Below are 21,363 nucleotides of genomic sequence, written 5' to 3'. Positions count from 1 at the left end.
CAACAACCTACAGGAAAAATTCATAAGCCTGCTGGGTTTTTTTTGTTTTTTTTCTTTTTTTATTGTGGTAAAATACTCATAACAAAATCTACCATCTTAACCATCTTTAAGCGTACAGTTCAGTGGCATTAAGTCCATTCACATTGTTGTGCGACCACCACCACCATCCATCTCGAGAACTCTTTTCATCTTGCAAAACTGCAACTCTGTACCCATTAAACAATAACTCCCCATTTCCTCCTTCCCCTAGCCCCTGGCAACCACCATTCTACTTTCCGTCTCTATGACTTTGACTACTCTAGGTACCTCATATAAGAAAACTCCTATGGTATTTTTTGTCTTTTTGTGACTGGCTTATTTTATGTAGCATAATGTCCTCAATGTTAATCCATGTTGCAGGATGTGCAGAAATTTCCTCCTTTTCGAAGGCTGAAGAATATTCTATTGTATGTATGTACTAAATTTTGTTTATCCACTCATCTATCAATGGGACACTTGGGTTGCCCCCGCCTTTTGGCTATTGTGAATAACGCTGCTGTGCACATGGGTGTACAAATACCTCTTTGAGGCCTTGCTTTCACTTCTTTAGGGTATATACTCAGAAACGGAACTGTTGGATCATATGGTAATTTGACTTAATTTTTTGAGGAACCGCCATACTGCTTTCCACGGCCACTGCATTTTCTATATTGTTTTTTTTTAAGACTACCACAGAAGAATTCCTTCCTTGCCTAAATTTCATCTTTACTATTGACAGAGAATACAAATGAAGTCAGAACTTAGGTATAGAAGTTGGACGTTTTGCACCTATTCAAGGAAATATTTTTAAACTGCATAAAGATCTGAGTTTGGGAAAACAATTTTTGCCAAGTACTTCATCCCCTTCAATGCTCAGAAATGCTAAATGACTCTCTCTTAATAAAGGCCTCAAGCCTAACAGAGCAGCGTGTGGGGACAGTGCCAAGTAGAAATCCACGGCCTGAGTCATGTCAAGGAATATTCCCAATGTCCTCAGAAAGGCAACATGGTTATCACTCAGCCCTTGGGTACCCAGCACTGGAAAGCTCTAAAAGTTTACCAAATATACTACTTGCTCTCAGCATTAACCCAGGAACTAGTCAGATAAAGACAGAAGGGGCACAGGGGATGGGTCTGACAAACTGAGGTCCTAAAGGCAGCCTGTGGTAAGCAATGGTTGTGGGCACTGGTTGTTGGTACTCCCCCAGGGTGGTTCTGCCATCTCATGCTCACTCACATTCAGTTTGTCTCTCCTTCCAGACACACGGGGAGGATTACAGTCTCCCTCTACCTCACACCCCTGGCTCTGGCCAGCTCTGGCCAACAGACTGTGGGCTGAAGTGACATGAATCACTTCCAGACCAGAGCACTCCCTTCCCCTATTGTAGCTATCATGGAAACATGTGCTATGGAAACACCACAAGATAGAGGAAGCCTAGAAGCTAAGCTACCAAATGGAGGACAACTGCCCTGGAGAGTTGCCTGAGGCCCCAGTAGACTTTGCAAGAGTGAGAAATAAACTTTGGTTATAGATGTCTGTAGTAAGCCATTGAGATTTTGGTGTTGCTTGTCACTGCAGCATAACCTGGAATAACCTGACTGATACGCCTCCTGTTTCTTTAGTATGCAGAATTTCTTTGGGAATCTGCCCCTCCCCAACATTCAGACTGTATGGTCTCGGTGAGGATCCATTACAACTCCAGAAGGAGAGCATGTGACCTAGGCCTGGTCAAACAGACCACCTGGATTCCCTTTCCAATGCTGATTAGCCTGGGGCAGGCATGGGACCCCCTCTAGCCAATCACCATCAGCCAAAGTGAACCAATGAGTCCAATCAAGGAAATTTCTGGATTTGTAAGGGAATCTCAAGAAAGAGGCATTCTTTTCTTCCAAACTTGGACCTAAGAGGATATAAATCTGGAAATGTGAGAGGCCACTTCTAGGAACCTGAAAAAGAGGCCAATACGAAGAAAGCAAGGTCAAGAGACAGACGGAAGCCACCCAATGACATCACCTAAACTCGGATCAAGCCATGCTTGAAGCCAGTACTACCTCTGGATTTTTCAATTACACAAGCCCATAAAATTTCTTCTTTAAAAATTTTTTTGCTTATATTAAATCATTTTGAGTTGGGTTTTTTATTGCTTGCAGCTGAAGAAGTCCTAACTAAAAGTTCATTTCAAAGATATTTAGCCACTCAAAGTTCTTAAACTCTTACTGCCTACAAGTTTTAACTTTTTAACCTGGCATCAAAAGCAGTCCCCATTTAGACTTTAATACTCCTTTCCAATCTTAAATTCTCCTTCATATGCCCTATTTTCAACAAGATGGGTAATCTACTACTCTGTGTTCTCTACAATATATTGTAGTTGAGTACCAACAAATTAAATTTGCCTAGAATATCCAGTCTCATCGTCTAACTAAATAAACACTGGTTAGCTTTATGAAAAGAATGTCAAGATTTTCCTTCACACCATACTGCAAAACAAACACCATGTCTATCGAAGAGTTAAATTTATTTAAAAACATTTTTAAAAGAAAAACACAGATTATATTGATTTCACCTCTGAATAGAACATAACTTTTGAAATGTAAAAGCAATACAATAAATCACAAAAGGAAAACATCGACAGATTTACAACATAAAACTTCTAAACATCTGTATACCCAAAAATATCAAAAACAATAATTTGGGGGGAAGGGTTATTTATTGGACAGAAAATTAAAAGATAAACAGCAAAGGACTAATATCCTTAATATAAAAAATCCATACAAATCCAATAAATAAAAAGATAAGATATATCTCACAAGAGAGGAAATTAAATGGCTAATAAACATAAATGTCCAACCATTATAATTATTAAAAAAAAAGCAAATTAAAACAATTAGTTAACAGTAGCTCTCTCTCAAAGGTGGAACTGCAAACGATTTTACTGTATTTCATTTACGTTTTTTTCTATAATAAGCATGTGTTCCTTGGCTAAGGAATAAAAGTAAGATGCCATTCCCCCCTCTCAGATTGCAGTGGTGTTTTTGTGGCTATTGTTGTTGTTATTTGTAGGTGTTGTTTTAGGGGGGTTCTATTCTTGTTTTGTTTTTAGCAACAGAACACAGAGTTGGTGCTAGGAACAGGGCAGCCTCACTCCTTGCTGCTTAAGAATATAAATCAGTTCGAGCTTTCTGGAAAGCACGCTGGCAATAAGGATCAAGATCATCTTAAAAATATTCATACCCTTTGACCCAGTAAATCTCCTTCTAGGAATCTACACTAAGGAAATAGTCAGAGATGTGGATAAAGATTTATATACAGGGCCGGCCCCGTGGCTTAGTGGTTAAGTGCGTGCGCTCTGCTGCTGGCGGCCCGGGTTCGGATCCCGGGCGCGCACAGACACACCGCTTCTCTGGCCATGCTGAGGCCACGTCCCACATACAGCAACTAGAAGGATATGCAACTATGACATACAACTATCTACTGGGGCTTTGGGGGAAAAATAAATAAATAAAATTATTAAAAAAAAAAAAAGATTTATATACAAAGAAATCCTTACAGTGACATTAATAAAGCAAAACCTGGGGAAAACATGCTCCCTTTGGAGCAGACGTACATCTCAGACATTTGAACTCAGGAACCAAAACGTCTAACAAGAATATGATCAGTAAGAAAAGCTGAAATGCACCTGAAAATCCTTTAAGTTCAATTTTTTGGTAATGCAAACCACAATCCTAGAGACATTAAGATTTCATTTTTAATTAATTAGGATTTTTCTTTTTGGTGTACGTCCTATACTTCAAGCTGTTCTTCTAGAAAAAAAGAATATACAGATATGAAGTCCCTGAAGAAGAAAAGGAAGGGGAGGAAAAAGGGAGACAGAAATAATTTTTTTCTAGAGAATTTCAGAGCTCACAAAAAGAGGAAAAGCCTCCCTTCTCCCCCCACATACCACCAACAAGCTTTCTGTGCATCTCCCAGCTCCCAATGGACAAATTATCCTAGAGGCTACAATTATGTGCATCTGCTGTGTGCCAGGCACCATATGAGGCAACGCACATGGACCTCACTTAATGCGAATGCTAGTTATTATCCCCACTTTACAGAGGAGGAAAATGAGGATGAGGCGAGATTACCAGCTCAAGGTCACGTTTACTTCTTTGTAATGTATTTCTATGTTCCTACATCAACAAAAGTTAGAGCAGATTTAAAAATATTTGTTTTTCCCTAATTTGACCAAAGCTCAACGTGTGCTTATATTTCATAATACCCATATATTTCATGAATATTCATTAATATTAAAAATATTTTATGAATTATTTCATATTTATTTATCACGGCTTCAAATTCTCTTTTAAAAGTTTACATACAGATTGAAAACAACTAGGTTTCAAAATTTCTTTTAAAAGTATATATATAGATTAAAAATACATGAAAAAAAGTATAGGGACTTTCTGTTTCTAGGGTGAAGCAGTATTTACATCTCCCCCACCGTCTCCACAACAGAAGACACCAAGTGTCCAAGGTATCCTTTTCACAACGAAGATGAACATCTATAGGGTTCCTTGCCCAGCACACCCCAACTCTTAGATGAGAAATGACCCTTCCCCAACTCTAAAAACAGAAGTTCTGGGTTCTTCCAGGACCCTGTCCCACCTCTCCAGCCGCCGTTGTTGGTCCAGGGTAGAATACCGGCCTCATGCTGGACCTCTCCTGGAGGCCTACCACCTGGGTAGGCACCTGCCTCAAGCTAGGCTAAACCAGAGCCCTTCCCTTATTTCTTTGTTTTCATTTTATAGCTTTATTGAGGTACAAATGATGTATAATAAATTGCACACAAAGTATACCGTTTGATGAGGTCTGAAACATGGATATACCTGTGAAGCTAACACCCCCATGAACATTATGAGCATATCGAACATCCCCAAACATTTCCTGCACCCCTTTGAATCTTATCCCTTCCCCTCCCTCCACCCCTGCCCATCACCAGGCAACTGCTGTTCCTCTTTTGGTCAGATTCATTTGCATTTTCTAGAATTTTCTATAAATGGGATCATACAGCATGTAGTATTTTGGTAAATTGGTTTCCCACTTACTCAACTGGCAGGAATTTTTTCAATAAGCACTTAGTGCACACCTACTATATGCCAGACACCATACAGGGCACTGTGCAGGGATTATACATAAATAAAATAGTACGCACCAACTCTGTCGTGAGCAACATCACAGGCAGTGAGGGAGAAGGAGAAATGGCATGCTGACAGGTGGAGATGAGAGGGACTTAACACAGGGCTGGGAGTGCCCCCTGAGGAGCAGCAACTCAAAAGTCATTTTTATTGCATCTATTCATCTAAAAAGAAGCTTTCATTCTTCCATTAGTTTAGATATTTTGCATCACCTCCAGGGAAAATCAATCCACGACAAACAGAATTACTCATCTGAATAAATAATGCATATGACATTTATACTACCTCCACCGAAAGTTAAAATTACATCTTTCATTACTCTGTAAGTAATATCTGTAATTCTGACTGCTCCATAGAAATTCAGTATGCTCGGGCCAGCCCGGTGGCGTAGTGGTTGAGTTCGTGCCCTCCCCTTTGGCGGTCCGGGGTTCGCAGGTTCGGATCCCGGGCACGGATCTGCGCACCGTGTATCGAGCCATGCTGTGGCAAGCGTCCCACGTCCCACATTAAAATAGAGAAGGATGGGCACGGCTGTTGGCCCGGGGCCAGTCTTCCTCAGCCAAAAAAAAAAAAAGAAATTCAGTATGCATCTAAAGTTCCAAATACAAAACTACACACAACTACATTTGAAATAAAATTATAGTCGTCCCTCAGAATCCGAGGGAGCTTGGTTCCAGGACCCCCGCAGATACCCAAATCCACAGATGCTCAAGTCCCTTACATAAAATGGCGTAGTATTTACATACAACCTACACACATCCTCCCATATACTTTAAATCATCTCTAGATTACTTATAATGCCTAACACAATGTAAATGCTATGTAAATAGCTGTCATACGTACTGTATTGTTTAGGGAATAAGGACAAGAAAAAAGTCTGTACGTGTTCAGTACAGACACAACCATCCATCATAGACCTCGCAATCTGCGGTTGGTTGAATCCACGGATGCAGAACTCACGGATACGGAAGGCCAACTGTATACACAGCAATGGTTTAATGACAACCTAATCTTAGGATAAGTCATTTAATAAAAAACAAACTTAACTGCTCTAAAGAAAAGTAAATTTGGGGGGCTGGCCCAGTGGCGTAGCAGTTAAGTGCGCGTGCTCCACTTTGGCGGCCCAGGGTTCGCAGGTTCAGATCTGGGCGAGCACCGACGCACCACTTGTCAAGCCATGCTGTGGGGGCGTCCCACATAAAGTAGAGGAAGATGGGCACGGATGTTAGCTCAGGGCCAGTCTTCCTCAGCAAAAAGAGGAGGACTGGCAACAGATGTTAGCTCAGGGCTGATCTTCCTCACAAAAAAAAAAAAAAAAGGAAATTTGTTTCAAGGGAAAAACTTCTTAGAAAATCTAATCATATCAAAAGACCAAATACTAGGCAAACTATCAAGAGTTTTTCATTGAAATACAGAGGAAGTAGAAAAGGAATAAATATCAATGCCTTCCATGTGCAGTGCATTGGGCACTTTTCATTATCTTAATTAACGTCACAAGAACTCCATGAGGTAAATACTGCTATTCCCAATTCGCAGATGAGAAAATAAGGCTGAGAAGTAATTGGTCCAAGGTCGCACAGCTATCAAACAATAAAATGCAGGTCGAATGCCTGGCAGAGTGCTTGGCACATAACAGATGCTTCATAAATGCCAGTCCATTTCTCTACTCATCCATTCAATTAATATTTTTCCTAGATTGGCATAATCCAGGAAACCCTCCATGTCCGTCCCCCATCCCCCTTCAGGGGATCTTTGAGGTCAAAACTATTTTTATAATAATACTAAAATCTGGTCGGCAGAATAACAGCTCTCCAAAGACATCCACATCCTAATCCCTGGAGGCTGTGAATGGGTCACCCTACATGGCAAGGGGGAACTAAGGTTGCAGACAGAATTACGGCTACTTATCAGCTGTCCTTAAAGAAAGTAGCCTGGGTTATCCAGGTGGGCCCAATGTAATCACAAGGGTCCTTAAGTGTGGAAAAGGAAGGCAGAAGACTCAGTGTCAGAGTGATGTGATATAGAAAGACCAACCGGCCATTGCTGGCTTTGAAAATGGAAGGGGCCATAAACCAAGGAGCGTGAGAAGCCTCTAGAAACTGGAAAGGGTAAGGAAACATTCTCTACCAGAGCCTCCAGAAAGGAATGCAGTCCCGCGAATGCCTTGGTTTTAGCCCAGTGAGACCCATTGACTGCTGACCACCAGAAATACAAGATTATAAATTCGTGTTAAGTCACGAAATTTGTGGTAATTTGTTACAGGAGCGATAAGAATATAATACAGAGATTATTTGCCTTCTTCACTCTTGTTCTCTCACTAATGTACAGCAGAGCTTTCCAGAGGCCACATGATGTCTGATACTGCAACAGACTGAACGCAGAATCAGATCTGAGGATCCAGCTGTCTTCTATTAATCCAGACATTACAGAAATTTGCAAAAATGTGAAACCATGACATCCTTCTAAAGTTCTTTTATTTTAGAAATTAGTCACTTTTCATAAAAAGTATGTCACTTATGTTACCAGGTAACAGATTTATTATTTTAAATTAATAAAGGCATATTTTAAAAATCTCTCGGTTTTGATTTCTAACACAGTCAGTATCAGAATAACCTATACAAACAAAAACTTTGGGATCGTCAATAATTTTAAGTGTGTCAAAGAGTTCTAAGAGCAAAAAGTATGAAAACTGATACCCTAGCTATGCCTGCCTTGCTCACTATTATAGCTAAAGTAACCGGCACATGGATAATACTCAAAAAATATTTGTTAAGTAAATGGATACTCAAACAACGTTGATAGTCATATTAATTGTGTTTCTCAAGTAGATTTTCCTGCTCAAGGGAGCAAAAGAACATTCCAATCTACTTGGACAGTTATATTTCTAAACACAAATTTAAAATTTTTTTCAGGTTTATATATCAAAATCTTATACATTCACTTATTATATAAAACAGTTCCCCAAAACCCTAGTAAACTGAAAAAGATGAGTTTCTCCAAGGACCAACCCATTAAAGTACAAAAATTTCCTTTAAACCCAGCCTGATCAATCACCTCCGCCTCTCTTCTCTCTGCACCATCTCAACTACATAACATGCAGTATCTAACATTTTTAAAAAGTAAAAATAAAAACTATCATTTTCTTTGAAGCACTTGCAAATGTGTGACAGGCATATAAAGAAGCATTGGGGGAAAGAGTGCTCCTCTTCTTCAACCGGCTAAGCGCATTTTTTTAACATTTAGGAAATTAGAAGTGTTACAAAAGGTTTTTTTTTTTTTCTTTTTTCCTTCCTCTAAAATAGATCTCGTCAATACAGGAATGACACAGTCAGGATCCAGCTGATGGGAAACTTCACACAAATTAACCCACACTGGACTCTTAAGGTGTTCTAACAGAAGTACGACGCTCACCAGGGAACAACAGATTGCTTCCCTCCACTTTGAACCAATCAGACCACAGGTGGCTTCCCGTGGTGAGGACCAAGTATCAACAAAGGGATATCGACAAACAAAACAACGAAGTCAAAGTGGAGAGGCAGTGACGACGTATGATTGCCATCTTCGTATTTAAGCAGCCATCATATGGGAGGGGAATTAGAATTAGTCTCTGTGACTCAGGCCATCCAAAACAAAATTGGCAGCCTTGCGATCCTATGGCAAATTCAAGCAGATGCCAGATAGTCACTAACAAGGGCTATGGGAAAAGGGATTCCTTCTGCCAGCAGAGGACTGGACTCTATGGCCACTCGGGGCCCCTCTGGTTCTCTCCTAATTTAGGAATTTCTTTCCTACCTGAAAATGTGAAAATTATTATGTGGCATATTTCTCTCTCAAGCCTTTCTGCTACTTTTTCCTGTGGCCACAGGATCATCAATATCATACACCTAAACAAAAGAAGACTTTTAAATGTATCATGCTGTTTTTAAGACACAAAGCAAGGTATAAAGATAATACAGAGGAACCCACATCCCCACCACCTAGCTCAGGAAATTAACTCCTGAAGCCCTCACCTTCATTCCCCTCCTGCAGAAGAGGTAACCACCGCCTTGATTTTGGTGTTTATCATCCTCCTGTTTCTTGTTTTTTTTTTAAATAATTTTACTTATTTATTTTTCCCCCAAAGCCCCAGTGGATAGTTGTATGTCATAGCTGCATATCCTTCTAGTTGCTGCATGTGGGACGCGGTCCCAGCATGGCCGGAGAAGTGGTGCGTCAGTGCGCGCCCGGGATCCGAACTCAGGCCGCCAGCAGCGGAGCGCGCGCACTTAACCACTAAGCCACGGGGCTGGCCCACTCCTGCATTTCTTTAGATTTTTACCACACACACGTGGATCCCTACAAGTAATCTATAGCATTTTTTATGTGTTTTCAAACCTTTTTATGATTGGTATACATCTGCAACTTGCCTTTTTTACTCAGTATTATTTTTGTGAGAGTCATCCATGATGATATATATGCATAGCTCTAGTCCAGGAGTCAACACACATTTTCTACAAAAGGCCAGTTAGTAAATATTTTGGGCTCTGCAGGCCATACAGTCTCTGTTGCAGCTACTCAACTCTGAGCACAAAAGGAGGCAAAATACATACATATATATATATATATGAAGGAGTGGGTATGACTGTGTTCTAGTAAAACTTAATATACAAAAACGGACAGCAGGCTAGATCTGGCCCATGGACTGTACTTTGCAATTCTTCCTATAGTAAACATTCTTTCCTTTCAATGCCATTTCAGTATTTGTCTGATATTAACACCTGCTGATTTTCTTTGGTTAGCATTTGCCCAAGATTATCTGCTCCCACTCTTAATTTCAACCTTTCTGCATCTTTGTTTTGGGGTATGTCTCTTATAAACAGCACCCAGCTAGATTTTGTTTCTTATATCTGATCTGACAATCTTTTAACCTGAGTTTATCGTGATTACTGATATATTTGGAATTACTTCCACCACCACATTTTACGATAGTTCCTTTTTTTTCTATCTTTCTTTTATCTCCTCTCCTGCTCTCTTTTGCACTGATTTCTATATTGTCAATATCTGTTTAGGTTAACTCACCTGTCTACCATTTCTCCATTTGGGCCTGGGTTGAAGGTCTATTCAACCACGAGGAGTTTGCCGTTGCTTCTATCAGGAATCCCAGGACACTGTCACCCCGGGACCACTCTTAGTTAATTTCTCAGCTTGAGATTACCAGACCACACAAACAGAATAAATTCCAACCCAAACCCATGTGAGGACTAGCCTGTGATTACAGGGTCACAGGGAGACACCCACAACCCCCCCCACACACACAGGAAAAACCTAGAGCAGAGGCCAAGAGAGACGAGTGTCCTTACTGTCTCCCTGCATGGAGGGCAGCGCTCTGGGGGGCCCAGATTCACAGGAGTCCCAGACAGCATGCGGGTAAGGGCCCAAGGCAGCGTGTGGGTTCCTTCCCAGCAGGCACACCCAATGAAGCCCCACCACACCCCAGGACGGTGACACCGTCAGGGCTGCTCCCCACTCTTCATGTTCAGTCCCTGTGACTCCAATTTGTCAGAGCTCAGCTATGCCGTCAAAAGAATGTGCTTTGTACATTTTTCAGCATGTGAGTATCCTGTAAAAAAAGGTTTTTAGACTATCTATCTGGTCTACTAGATTGTTAAAAGCCAAAATCCAAAAGAAGAACTCTAGAACATAGAGGATATCTGTGTTTCCACATCTTCAAGAGCTCAATAAAACACTGGTTTCCAACCCCAGCTTGTGAAAATACAGAATCCTGGGCCCTCGCTCCACAGCCGATGAATCACAATCTCCAGGGTGAGGGCCTCGGAATCTCCAGTTTTGAACAAGCTCCCCAGGTGATTCTGATGTGCCACCAAGATTGAGAACTACTAAAAAAAAATTTTAATTCTACGTACTTTCAAAGACTAGCAACAAAATTACCATTTCATCTTCTTTTTTACATTTTATCTCTTTTCGCTTCCTATTGATGCCCCACAGGATGCCCCAGTGAAAGAAGACAAGGAATTCTAGATTTCAACCCCTCACTCTCTGCTGGTGGGTCACCCCGCCACCTTCACAACAGTTACAGAAACACTCAACACTCAGCAGCAAAAGGCCAAAGACACGTCATCATTCCAGGCAGACTTCTGGATCTTACGTGCAAATTTTAATCCAGAAAACAGTCTCCATGATGAGTTCTACCTCCATAAACCTCCCACCGCATGTCAGTCCTTCCCACTCTCCTGAAGGGTAACAGAGGTTTAAGTGAGCACTGCGTTCACCAGATGAGACTGAGATGCTCCAGAAACCCCTAAAATTATACACAAACTAGTTTGTGTGTACTTGTGCTATGTGTAACTGTACAAATCTGTATTTTTCTAAAGACAGAATACACAGCTTTCTCCAGATTCGCCAAGGATCCCTGACTCCATTATTCTATATCCCTGTTGCATAGAAAAAGCACATGGTTGTATAGTCAAGCATCTTTGGGTATTATTAATATACATTCTTGTTACCCATATTTCCGAAACTTCCCGAAGTATATTCTTTAGAACCTCTATTTTGGGCTATTACCTCAAAAAAGGGGCTCCATGGTCAAATTTATTTGGAAAGTGCTACACCTACATCCTCCCTCTTGGAGATCCACGTCTCTTAAAGGTTCTGATTCACCAGCTCTGATAAGCCTACCTATAAAGAAGCTTAACACATCTTCCCCACATTTCTTTAACCACATGTCTCAGAAGATGGTGGAACACAGTCTGAGAAACACTGGTCTAATATAAAAATTATCTCACAAGTATCTCCTTAACCCACTGCAGTTCCTTGAGGGAGGGGTTTCCATTTTACACTGATTCGACACATGCTAAGCTTACATCATTGTGCTACACACAGTCCTTACTAAATACATAATTTTTGATTGAGTATTAAATGCTCTCAAGCAAGAACTCTGAAAAACTCCTTCAACATGCTGTAAAAGCTTCTAACACTTCACACTAATCCCCACAGTTCTTTCCACAACTTAATAAACTTCATAGTCCCAGCAAAGGAACCAAACGTTCTAACTAGACCTGGCTCTGAGATGACTTCTAAAGTGGAGGGAAAAATCCACCAGGCTCTCCAAATGTATGGCTGGAGCAACTCCTCTTGGAGGAGTAGGACGCTTCCATTCTGTACCTAACAGGACACGATAATTACTTGATGAGAGCACAGGGCAGGCCAGAGATTAAGTCCAAAAGATGCACACAACATGCAGCATAACAGGAAATAGACCACACCCCAATATATCCATCCCTTTACATTATAATCGCACAATGATTTCTTAGAATTCACCATTTTAGGATAAGCTTTCTCAATCTTGGCACCACCGACATTTGGGGCCAGATTATCCTTGGGGTGGCGGGGGCTGTTCTGCGCATTGCAGGATGTTTAGCAGCATCCCTGGCCGCCACCACTAGATGCCAGCAGCAGCCCCTCTCCCAGAGGTGAGACAATCAAAAAGGTCTCCACACATTGCCAAATGTCCCCGAGGGGGCAGAACTGCCCCTCCCCGCCAAATCTGGGTGAGAACCGCGGTTCTATGGGAAATTTTTCCTAAAGGTTCTAAACTAATATTTCTTTCCCTAAAAATACAAAGAACATTTTCTTTGAGCGGAGTTTGATACAGGATGCATAAATATTAATGTAGTGTGCTATTCTGGATGGGATCCTGCAGAACAAAAGGACACTAGGTTAAAAACCGAATTAAGTATGGACTTTAGTTAATATTGATACAGATTGACAATGTATCAATATTGGTTCATTAATTGTGACAAATGTACCATAGTCTTGTGAGAGGTAATAATAGGGGAAACTGTGTATAGGGTTTAGAGAAACCACACAATTTTTCTGTAAATCTAAAACTAATCTAAAAATTAAAGCTTATTTAAAAAAAAAAAAAACTTTTTAAAAATTAAAATTAAAAAAAAAAAGGGTGGGAAAGAAAAGGTAAAATAGAGAGTAAAAATCATCTCTTCCCTGAGCAGGCTTCATTCTGGGAAACCTTCAAAGGGAAGACACCTGATCGGTTTGTTTGGATTACGGCAAGAGATCAAATGGCCAGCAAACAACAATCAGGAAGTGAGAAAACAAAATTCTGTTGTCCTCTTGTAAACTGGAAAAAAAAAAATCTGTATGTTTTGGTATGAATATCACATTTCTTCTGACCTCTCATTCTTACAGACACAGCTCAAGTGTCAGCCTCGGCAAGCGTTTCCTGCACCCCAGCATCCCTGAGCGGTTATCTGCTCCGATGTCAGAGCCCAGGGGGCCCATTGTTTATCTCCCCCAACCTGGACTGTCACTTATCTGTCTCCTCATCCAGGCAACATGGGTCCCAATCTTGGGACAGGCTGGTGCTCAGCCACTGTGGGCCCCACCCTCTCAGACATGTCCATCTGTGAATCAACAGCCTTCGAGCCCACTGCTACATGCTCCGTAAATGCTTGGTGAATGAACACAAGTTCAGTGCGTACACTAGTACAGATTTCAGCTCAAGGGGGCTAGAGATGATGCAGCCCCAGACAGGGTGAAGAAGGAAAAGTCAAACCAAAGTCCCTGTGCTCTCGGGGGGGAGACAGGGACCATGTGCTGGGGGCGTGAAGATGGGATGGGGCACCCTGACACCTGATTCACCGACCTGTACCACCTGAAAAGACTCAGACATTATTTAGTCCAGTGGCCTCATTCTACAGAGAAACCAAAGCCAGACAGATCAGATGGCTTGTTCAAGGCCCCCCAGCTAGTTACAGTGCTGCCCTAAGCTGAAGGAGACCCAGACCCTAGAGCTAACTAACCTATCTCCACCTCTTACTAAGCATGTGTCTAAAAGTGAGTTATTTAATAACCAATAACAACAGTTACTCTCTACTGAGCATCTGCTGGGTGCCAAGCCCACAAAAAAACTCCTCACACGTTATCCTCCTATTACAATCGAGGAAACTGAGGTCAGAGAGGAAAGTAACTTGCTACCAAGGTCACAGAGCTAATACATCTCAAAATCTCCCTCAAGCTGGGCCTGCCTGGTGGCACAAGCAGTTAAGTGCTCACGTTCCGCTGTGGCTGCCTGGGGTTCCCCGGCCCGGATCCCGGGCGCACACCGACGCACCGCTTGTCAAGCCATGCTGTGGCGGCGTCCTGTGGAAAGTGGAGGAACATGGGCATGGATGTTAGCTCTGGGCTGGTCTTCCTCACAAAAAAAAAATCTCCCTCAAGCTGTCATACTCCAAAATCCCCCTGGGATGATCACATACCAAAATCCAAACTCTGGCCAAGGCTGATCGCTATCACCAACGCCTCAGCTGGCTCATTCATCAAGCATTGTTCTAAACACCTTCCATGATGGACTCACTCTTTCTTGGCCACAACCCTGTGATGCTGGTACTACCAGCATCCCCATTTCACAGATGAGGAAAGTGAACCTTTGTGATGTCCCCAGGTCTCACAGCCTGCAAATGGCAAACCTTATCCATAAAACAAGAAAGGCAAAAATTTTTGCCTGCAGTTTCTTATAAAACATGAAACTACCATTCAACCAAGCAATGGCATGGCATTCAGAGAAATGAAAATGTATGTTCACACAAACACATGTACAAAAATGTTTAAGAGCAGCTTTACTCCTAATAGCCAAAAACTGGGAGCAACCTAGATGTCCTTCAACAAGTGAACTGTGGTTAAACGGTTCACTGTGGTTAAACAATGGTTAACTGTGGTACATCCATACCATGGAATGCTACTCAGCAATAAAAAGGAGTGCTCTATTGACACAATACATGTGACAACTCAGATGAATCCCCAGAGAATTATGCTCAGTGAAAAAAAGCCAATTCCAAAAGATCACATACTGTATGATTCCATCTATATAACATTTTTGAAATGACAAAGTTTTAGAAATGGAGAACAGATAATGCCCCAGGGCTAAGGGGAGCAGCAGGAGGGAGGTGGGTGTGGTTTTAAAGACAATATGAGGGATCCTTGCAGTGAACTGTTCCGGATCTTGACTGTGATGCTGGATACATGAACCTCCATGTGATAAAACTGTATAGATCAAAATACACACACATACAAGTAAAATTAGAGAACTGTGAATAAGATCTGTGGATTGTATCAATGTCAATATCCTGGCTGTGATACTGTACTATTGTTTTGCAAAATGTTACCATTGGGAGAAACTGGGTAAAGGGTGTGCTGGATCTCCCTGAATTCATTCTTACAACTGCATGTAATTCTCTCAATTTAAAATTTCAATTAAAAAAAAAAGCCTTGCTGGCCCAAAAGCTGGGCTAGATGATCTGTATTTCTTTCATCTAAGATCTGCCATTTCCAATGTCTCCAAAGCCAGTCCTCTTTCCAACATACCACACAACCACTTCAAAAACTGATGCAAAAGAAACTCTGAGCCAAGGAAAACCAAGAAAATAAGCCCTATTTCATAGAATCCTGCATTGCAAGCCACTTTGAGTTCCCTCAGAAAATTATTCCAATTGGTGAAAATAAGCCTCTTGCCTTCTTTCATTAGACTGACTTCTGGCCAAAAGATGGAAAATGTGATCCTGCAAAAAGTTCTCTCCCTCCAAATGTTCTCTCCCTATTTCTATGTGCCACCTCCACCCCTCCCCCCAAAAAAATCAGTATACAAATAGGATTCTAAATCTTCCCTGAAAGAAGCAGCACCAATGGATTATCACTGGGCCTTACACCAGTTCCCAAATGGTCAGCTGCTACTGGAAGGCAGAGCAGCGCATGCAACATGACAGTGGGTTAGGGGCTGAGACAGACCAGAGGTCAAGGTGTGACCTTGGCCAGGTTCCTTAACCTTGAGTCTCGCCTTCCCCATTTACAGGATGGGGATGCAGCACCTCCCTTGGAGGTATGGGAAGAATTGAGGGAGACTATCTTTGTGTCTGGCACTAGTATGTACTCGGTTCTCTTTCCCTCTCTCCCCGTTTCCCTTAGTAACAACCGACCCAAGCTGACTTTATGTTCACCCGGCCACAAAGGAGTCACTCCCGGAATCCTCTCCTCACTGAGGTTAGTAGACAGCCCAGAACACTCCTATCCCGGACCCCTCCTATTTCAAACACAGCAAATCTTATCCCATCCCCTAAAAAAAAAGAAGGAAAACAGATCAGCCTCTGGACACCGCCACCTGCCCAGCAGCCCGGCTCCAGGGTAACCCGCCGCCTGCCGGACTCGGGCTGTTACTATTATTACTGTTTGTTAATAACAATACCTAACGGTGCGGGAGGGTGACCGCCTCCCAAGCGATGTCTTGTGGACCCCCCGGGAGAGCCCAAAGCGCTTCCAGTACAGACTGCCGGCTAAAACATCCCAAGAATTTATAAAACAGCTTTCCGGATAAGGAGAAAGGCAAGAATTGTAAAGTTTCTAGAGGCGCATTTTTCCGCGTCTCCCGCAATGGCACTGCAGAGGCGAGGTCCCCCACAGTGGGGGGTGGGGGCGACCGAGGGTCACGACCGGGGGACCTGCGCGGGCCGAGGGTGCCCGCTTCCCGGCAGACCGCCTGGGAGGGGACCTGGCGCCGCAGCCCGGCGGGAAGGCCCCCCAGGTTCCGGGGGTCGGGGGCGCCGCCGCACTCACCGTCCGTGCTCCTCTTCGCCTCCTGGTAGCGCTCCCACAGGTAGCGCTTCCTGTCCGGGGCGGTCCCAGGCGCTGTGCACAGGGGCCGGGAGGGGCGCCCCCGGGCCGCGGTCCCGCAGCCGCCCCGCAGGGCCGCCGCCGCCGCCCTCGCCCCGACCCCGCGGGCCGCCGCCGTGGCCATGCTGCCGCCGCCCTGCTGCAAGTGGCGTCCCCGAGCAAGAGCTCTGCCCGCGCTCAGCCCCGCGGACTGGCGGGCAGGCGGCTCCCTGCGTCGGAGCACGTGGCGGCGCGGCCCGCCCCCTCGGCCGTCGGGGGGCGGGGCTTGCGGGGGCGGGGTCTGGAGGGGGCGGGGCGGGGCCTGGAGGGGGCGGGGCGGGGCCTGGGAAGGGCGGGGCGGGGCCTGGGAAGGGCGGGGCGGGGGCCGGGGCGGCGGGGGCCAAAGCCGAGCTGGCTGCGGTCACTACTTGACCCTGCTGCGCGCGGACGTGGCCGTGCGGTGGGGCGGCTGCCCCGTCACGCTGAGGCCACATGGAATGGGATGACTCGTCGTCGGCCCTAGGCCACGAGATGTGACCCCGGCGCCGCCCGCCGAGCTCCGCAGCACCTTCCTCCGTGGTCTCGGGCTGTCCCTCAACTCTGGCTGCACTGACAGTGCGCCTCTGGCCCCGGCTTCAGGAGGTAACCTCACTCCGCATTAGTGGCCTCTGAATTCTAGATCCTCCCTGGATTGCGGGGGCGGGTCTGAAACGTCCCCGGATCCCCAGTTTGGATCCTTCCGGTGCCGCCCGTGACGGGGCAACGGACCGAGGCCCCACACGTGGGCTCATGTGTTTGAAGGGTACCCCCGCTGCTCAGCCTAGAAGGCCAGTGCCCCTCCCGAGATTTCTGCCTCGCAAGGGAGACCCGCGGCACACTGCCACCCAGCTCTTGCTCCTGACCCCGCTCACGGGCCCAGCGCACCTGTCTTCTCTCAGATCTGTTTTGTGCCTTGTGGTTCCACCAAAGCCAAATACTAAACAGTAACCCCCACCATGAGACATTTCTGTGTGGACTGAGTCAGACATGCCTCCTGCAGGAAAGACGGATGCGGCCCACCCAGAACCCGGCTGAGCATCACTGAACTGCGAGGACTTCCCAAACTGTTGGTTACTGTTGAGCCGGGCATTGGGTGGAGTACCAGGAATAACTCAGAAGGCTGGCACTCTGCCTGGCAGACCATACTGCCTTATGTGAGATAGGTGGGGCATGATTTAAGAAAACCGAAAGCACTAGTGCATGCTTAAATTGTGGGCTGGAGGGGTCAGGAGATGCTTCATGGATAAAGGTGGCCTCTGGGTTAGACCATGACAGACAATAATAACTACTATTTATTGCTGTGTGCATTATCTCATGCAATCCTTTCAGTAATCCTGAAAAGTAGGTGCCATAATTTCTCCCATTTTATAAGTAAGAAAACTGAAGCTAAGAGAAGTGAAATAACTTTCATAAGGTCACACGGCTGAGTCCATTCTTCCATTCAGCTTCCTAACGTAGTAGGTAGGACTTAGCTGGGTGACAAGGAAGAAGGTAGCCAATAAGTAACCCTTGACAGTTAATGGGTAATATCTTACAAACCACTGATAAAATGAGAGGCAATTAAAATGTTTACAACAGATATAACATCAAATCCATGGACTCTGGTACTTTAAACTTACTTTATGGTTTTAGTTTATTCCAATTCACATCTTTTCTTATTTATGTTTCATATAAAAGCCTTGGTGAGAGCAATTGTAAATTTTGTTTACATAGAAAATTAATTCATAAACTCAAAATAGATAAACTATAGCAATGTAACAGTAACACAATTAGAACTTTAATAACATTATTTCAGTATATTTTTAGTTATGGAACCCTGTAAGATCAACTTTCTTGTACCTATCCTAAAAATGTGAATCACTGAAAAATTGTTCTTTTTAGCTAAAATCTATTATAATAGTTTAAAGGGCTAAACCTCAGACCTTGATTATCATCACTCCTAAGAGTCTTAAAGGAAAATATCTCATCAAAGAATTCTAAACAAAGTAGAAAAAAATTCGACACAAAAGAGCCCATGATAATTTTTATTCTTTATTGTATCATTTGAGGTCTTCAACAGTTTTGTTTCAAGCTGAGATCTTCTCTGCAAAAAAACACTTCTGAGGAACTGAACTGTAGTCTAGGCTATGAAAAAGCCGCTCTTCTGAGATGAGCTCAGATATGGATTCCCAGGGATTGTTTGCGCGAAGAGGCCGTGGGAGGAGATGCCAGTAAATTGCAGCGGTTTGGCCTTTTCCACTCATGCTTTTAGCTGACAAAATCCTTTGCCATGAAAGCTTTACTGCACCATCCATTTTACCCAAGGATAAAATCTTAGAGGAATAATCTTTCTTTCTCTTTGATGCTTCTTTTTCTGGGCCATTCCATATTTCATCATTATTTCTTGTCTTCTGTCGGGTCTTTTCCTCAGCAGAAATGGAAATAATGGGTCTTAATACATTTTTCCCTTTTCTGGAAGCACATTTTGATTTATCTGAAACTGTATGAGGTGCCAAGTCTGTCCTTTCGGCCCTCTTTAGCTTATCTGCATTCATGCACATTGCAGAGCTCACTGTACTAGAACTCTGAGCGCTGTGGTAGCTCAATTCAGCAAGTGCTCCCATAATGAGGCACCATTCCTAGAACCCTCAGAACATTGCTAGATCATGTCTTGAGGCCAATATCTCCTGCCCCAGATCTTCTCAGTTTCCCTCAGAAGGCTGCAAAAGATCAGAGGTTGTCAAGAGGTCATATATATAACATGAATAACCAGAAGCGTATTTCTTTTTGAGACATAGAAGAGGAACTCACTGCAGGATTCCATGGATCAATGAATGAGAAGATCCCAGGTAGGTCACCCTTAAATCAAGTGATCTGTACAGATAGCCCACTGCCTCAGTCATGACATGATGACAAGAGGCACTTACCAATAATTGACCTGCTGGATATTTGAAAATAAGAATATTAGGGGCCGGCCCCGTGGCTTTGTGGTTAAGTGCGCGCGCTCCGCTGCTGGCGGCCCAGGTTCGGATCCCGGGCGCGCACCGACACACCGCTTCTCCAGCCATGCTGAGGCCGCCTCCCACATACAGCAACTAGAAGGATGTGCAGCTATGACATACAGCTATCTACTGGGGCTTTGGGGGAAAAATAAATAAATAAAATTAAAAAAAAAAAAGAAGAATATTAGAATTTTTAAAAATTACTCCTGGCTTCACATATTTAAAAGAGAAGGATAAAAAACATTTATAAAAGGTGGCATTGGAACATCACCTGTTGAGGTTTCCTGCCAAAAACATTTAACCTGAGTCTAATTATAAGGAAACAGTCAGACAAATACAAATTGAAGGACGTCGGGGCAGGGAGGGTAGGGCAGAACCTGACCTATACTCTTCAAAAATGTCAGTGTGTTGAAAGACAAAACAAACCTACTGAAATGTTCTAGACTAAAGGAGGCAACCAAGGGCAATGGAAGATCTTACATAGGATCCGAAATCAAAAAGTAAACAGCTATAAAGAACATTTACTAAGACACTTCAAGACATTTGAATATGGATTGTACGTTAGATAACAGTCTTAGGTAATGGTTAAATTTCCTGGGTTGCATCATTGTATTGTGGTTATGCAGGAGAATGTCCTTATACTCAGAAGACACATGCCGAAGTATTTAGAGATAAAAATGTCAGATCTGCAACTAACTTTCAAATAGTTCAGAAAAAAGTATGTGTATGTATGTATGTGTCTGTGCATTTGTGTGTGAAAGAGAGAAAGAACACAAATGTGGCAAAAACATTAACAATCGGTGAATATAGGTGAAGGGTATATAGGTGTTCAGTATACAATCCCAGATGCCATTGTCAATAATTTAATATGATTTTCTAAAATGTGTTAAAAGTAAAAAAATATATATTTTTTTTTACAATCTAATTTGCAAGAGGTACTCATTTATTCATTTTACCCACTTACAAGACTGCTTTTAAGGGGCTGAATTTATACCATTGATTATAATATAATGTAAGGCCAGTCCACGTAGGACAGCCATCTGGATACAAGATAAAGAGACTGCCAGGTATTTAACGACAAAAAACACTGACAGATGACCCAGCCAGTGTCCCTGTCTTAATTATAATAATAACTGCAGTTTATGTGAGCAATTACCATCTACCAGGCCTGTGTAATCCTGTAACGTGTAAACTATCATCACTTGTCTTTTTTTATCATTTATTCTTTTTAATAGAACACACATCCACATGGTTCAAAAATGAAAAAGTATAAGGATACAAAGTGAAACATCTTTCCCATCTCAGTCCCCATCTGTGCAATCTTCTCCTAGAACATGTGTCCTTCCAGAAAATTTTTAGTGCGTGTTCATTGACTTATAAAGATGAGAAAACCGAAAGACGTTAAGTAACTGGCTCCGGCTGGTGGTGGAACAGTCTCGAGTGGGCCTCATCCCCAAGCCCATGCCCTTGGCTGCTACGTTAGGCTGCCTCT

The 21,363-nt window shown here is 43.2% G+C and overlaps 1 protein-coding gene across 2 annotated transcripts in view; it reads right to left on the bottom strand.

The window, feature by feature from the left end:
* NT5DC3 (5'-nucleotidase domain containing 3) overlaps nucleotides 1-17,061 on the bottom strand; it is a 58,361-nt gene extending 41,300 nt beyond the window's left edge. Inside the window, exon 1 of one of the 2 annotated variants that reach the window (XM_058568546.1) lies at nucleotides 16,816-17,061. In XM_058568546.1, coding sequence (XP_058424529.1) covers nucleotides 16,816-16,996 — 181 coding nt within the window. In that variant the 5' untranslated portion in view covers nucleotides 16,997-17,061. The remainder of the gene's footprint in view (nucleotides 1-16,815) is intronic. The other variant, XM_058568545.1, reaches the window with a different exon arrangement.
* Between the last annotated feature and the right edge of the window lie 4,302 nt (nucleotides 17,062-21,363).

The sequence above is a fragment of the Diceros bicornis genome, chromosome 25 (genome assembly GCF_020826845.1).
Source record: "Diceros bicornis minor isolate mBicDic1 chromosome 25, mDicBic1.mat.cur, whole genome shotgun sequence".
NCBI classification, from domain to species: domain Eukaryota; kingdom Metazoa; phylum Chordata; class Mammalia; order Perissodactyla; family Rhinocerotidae; genus Diceros; species Diceros bicornis.
This window is presented reverse-complemented; position numbering and strand designations above follow the sequence as displayed.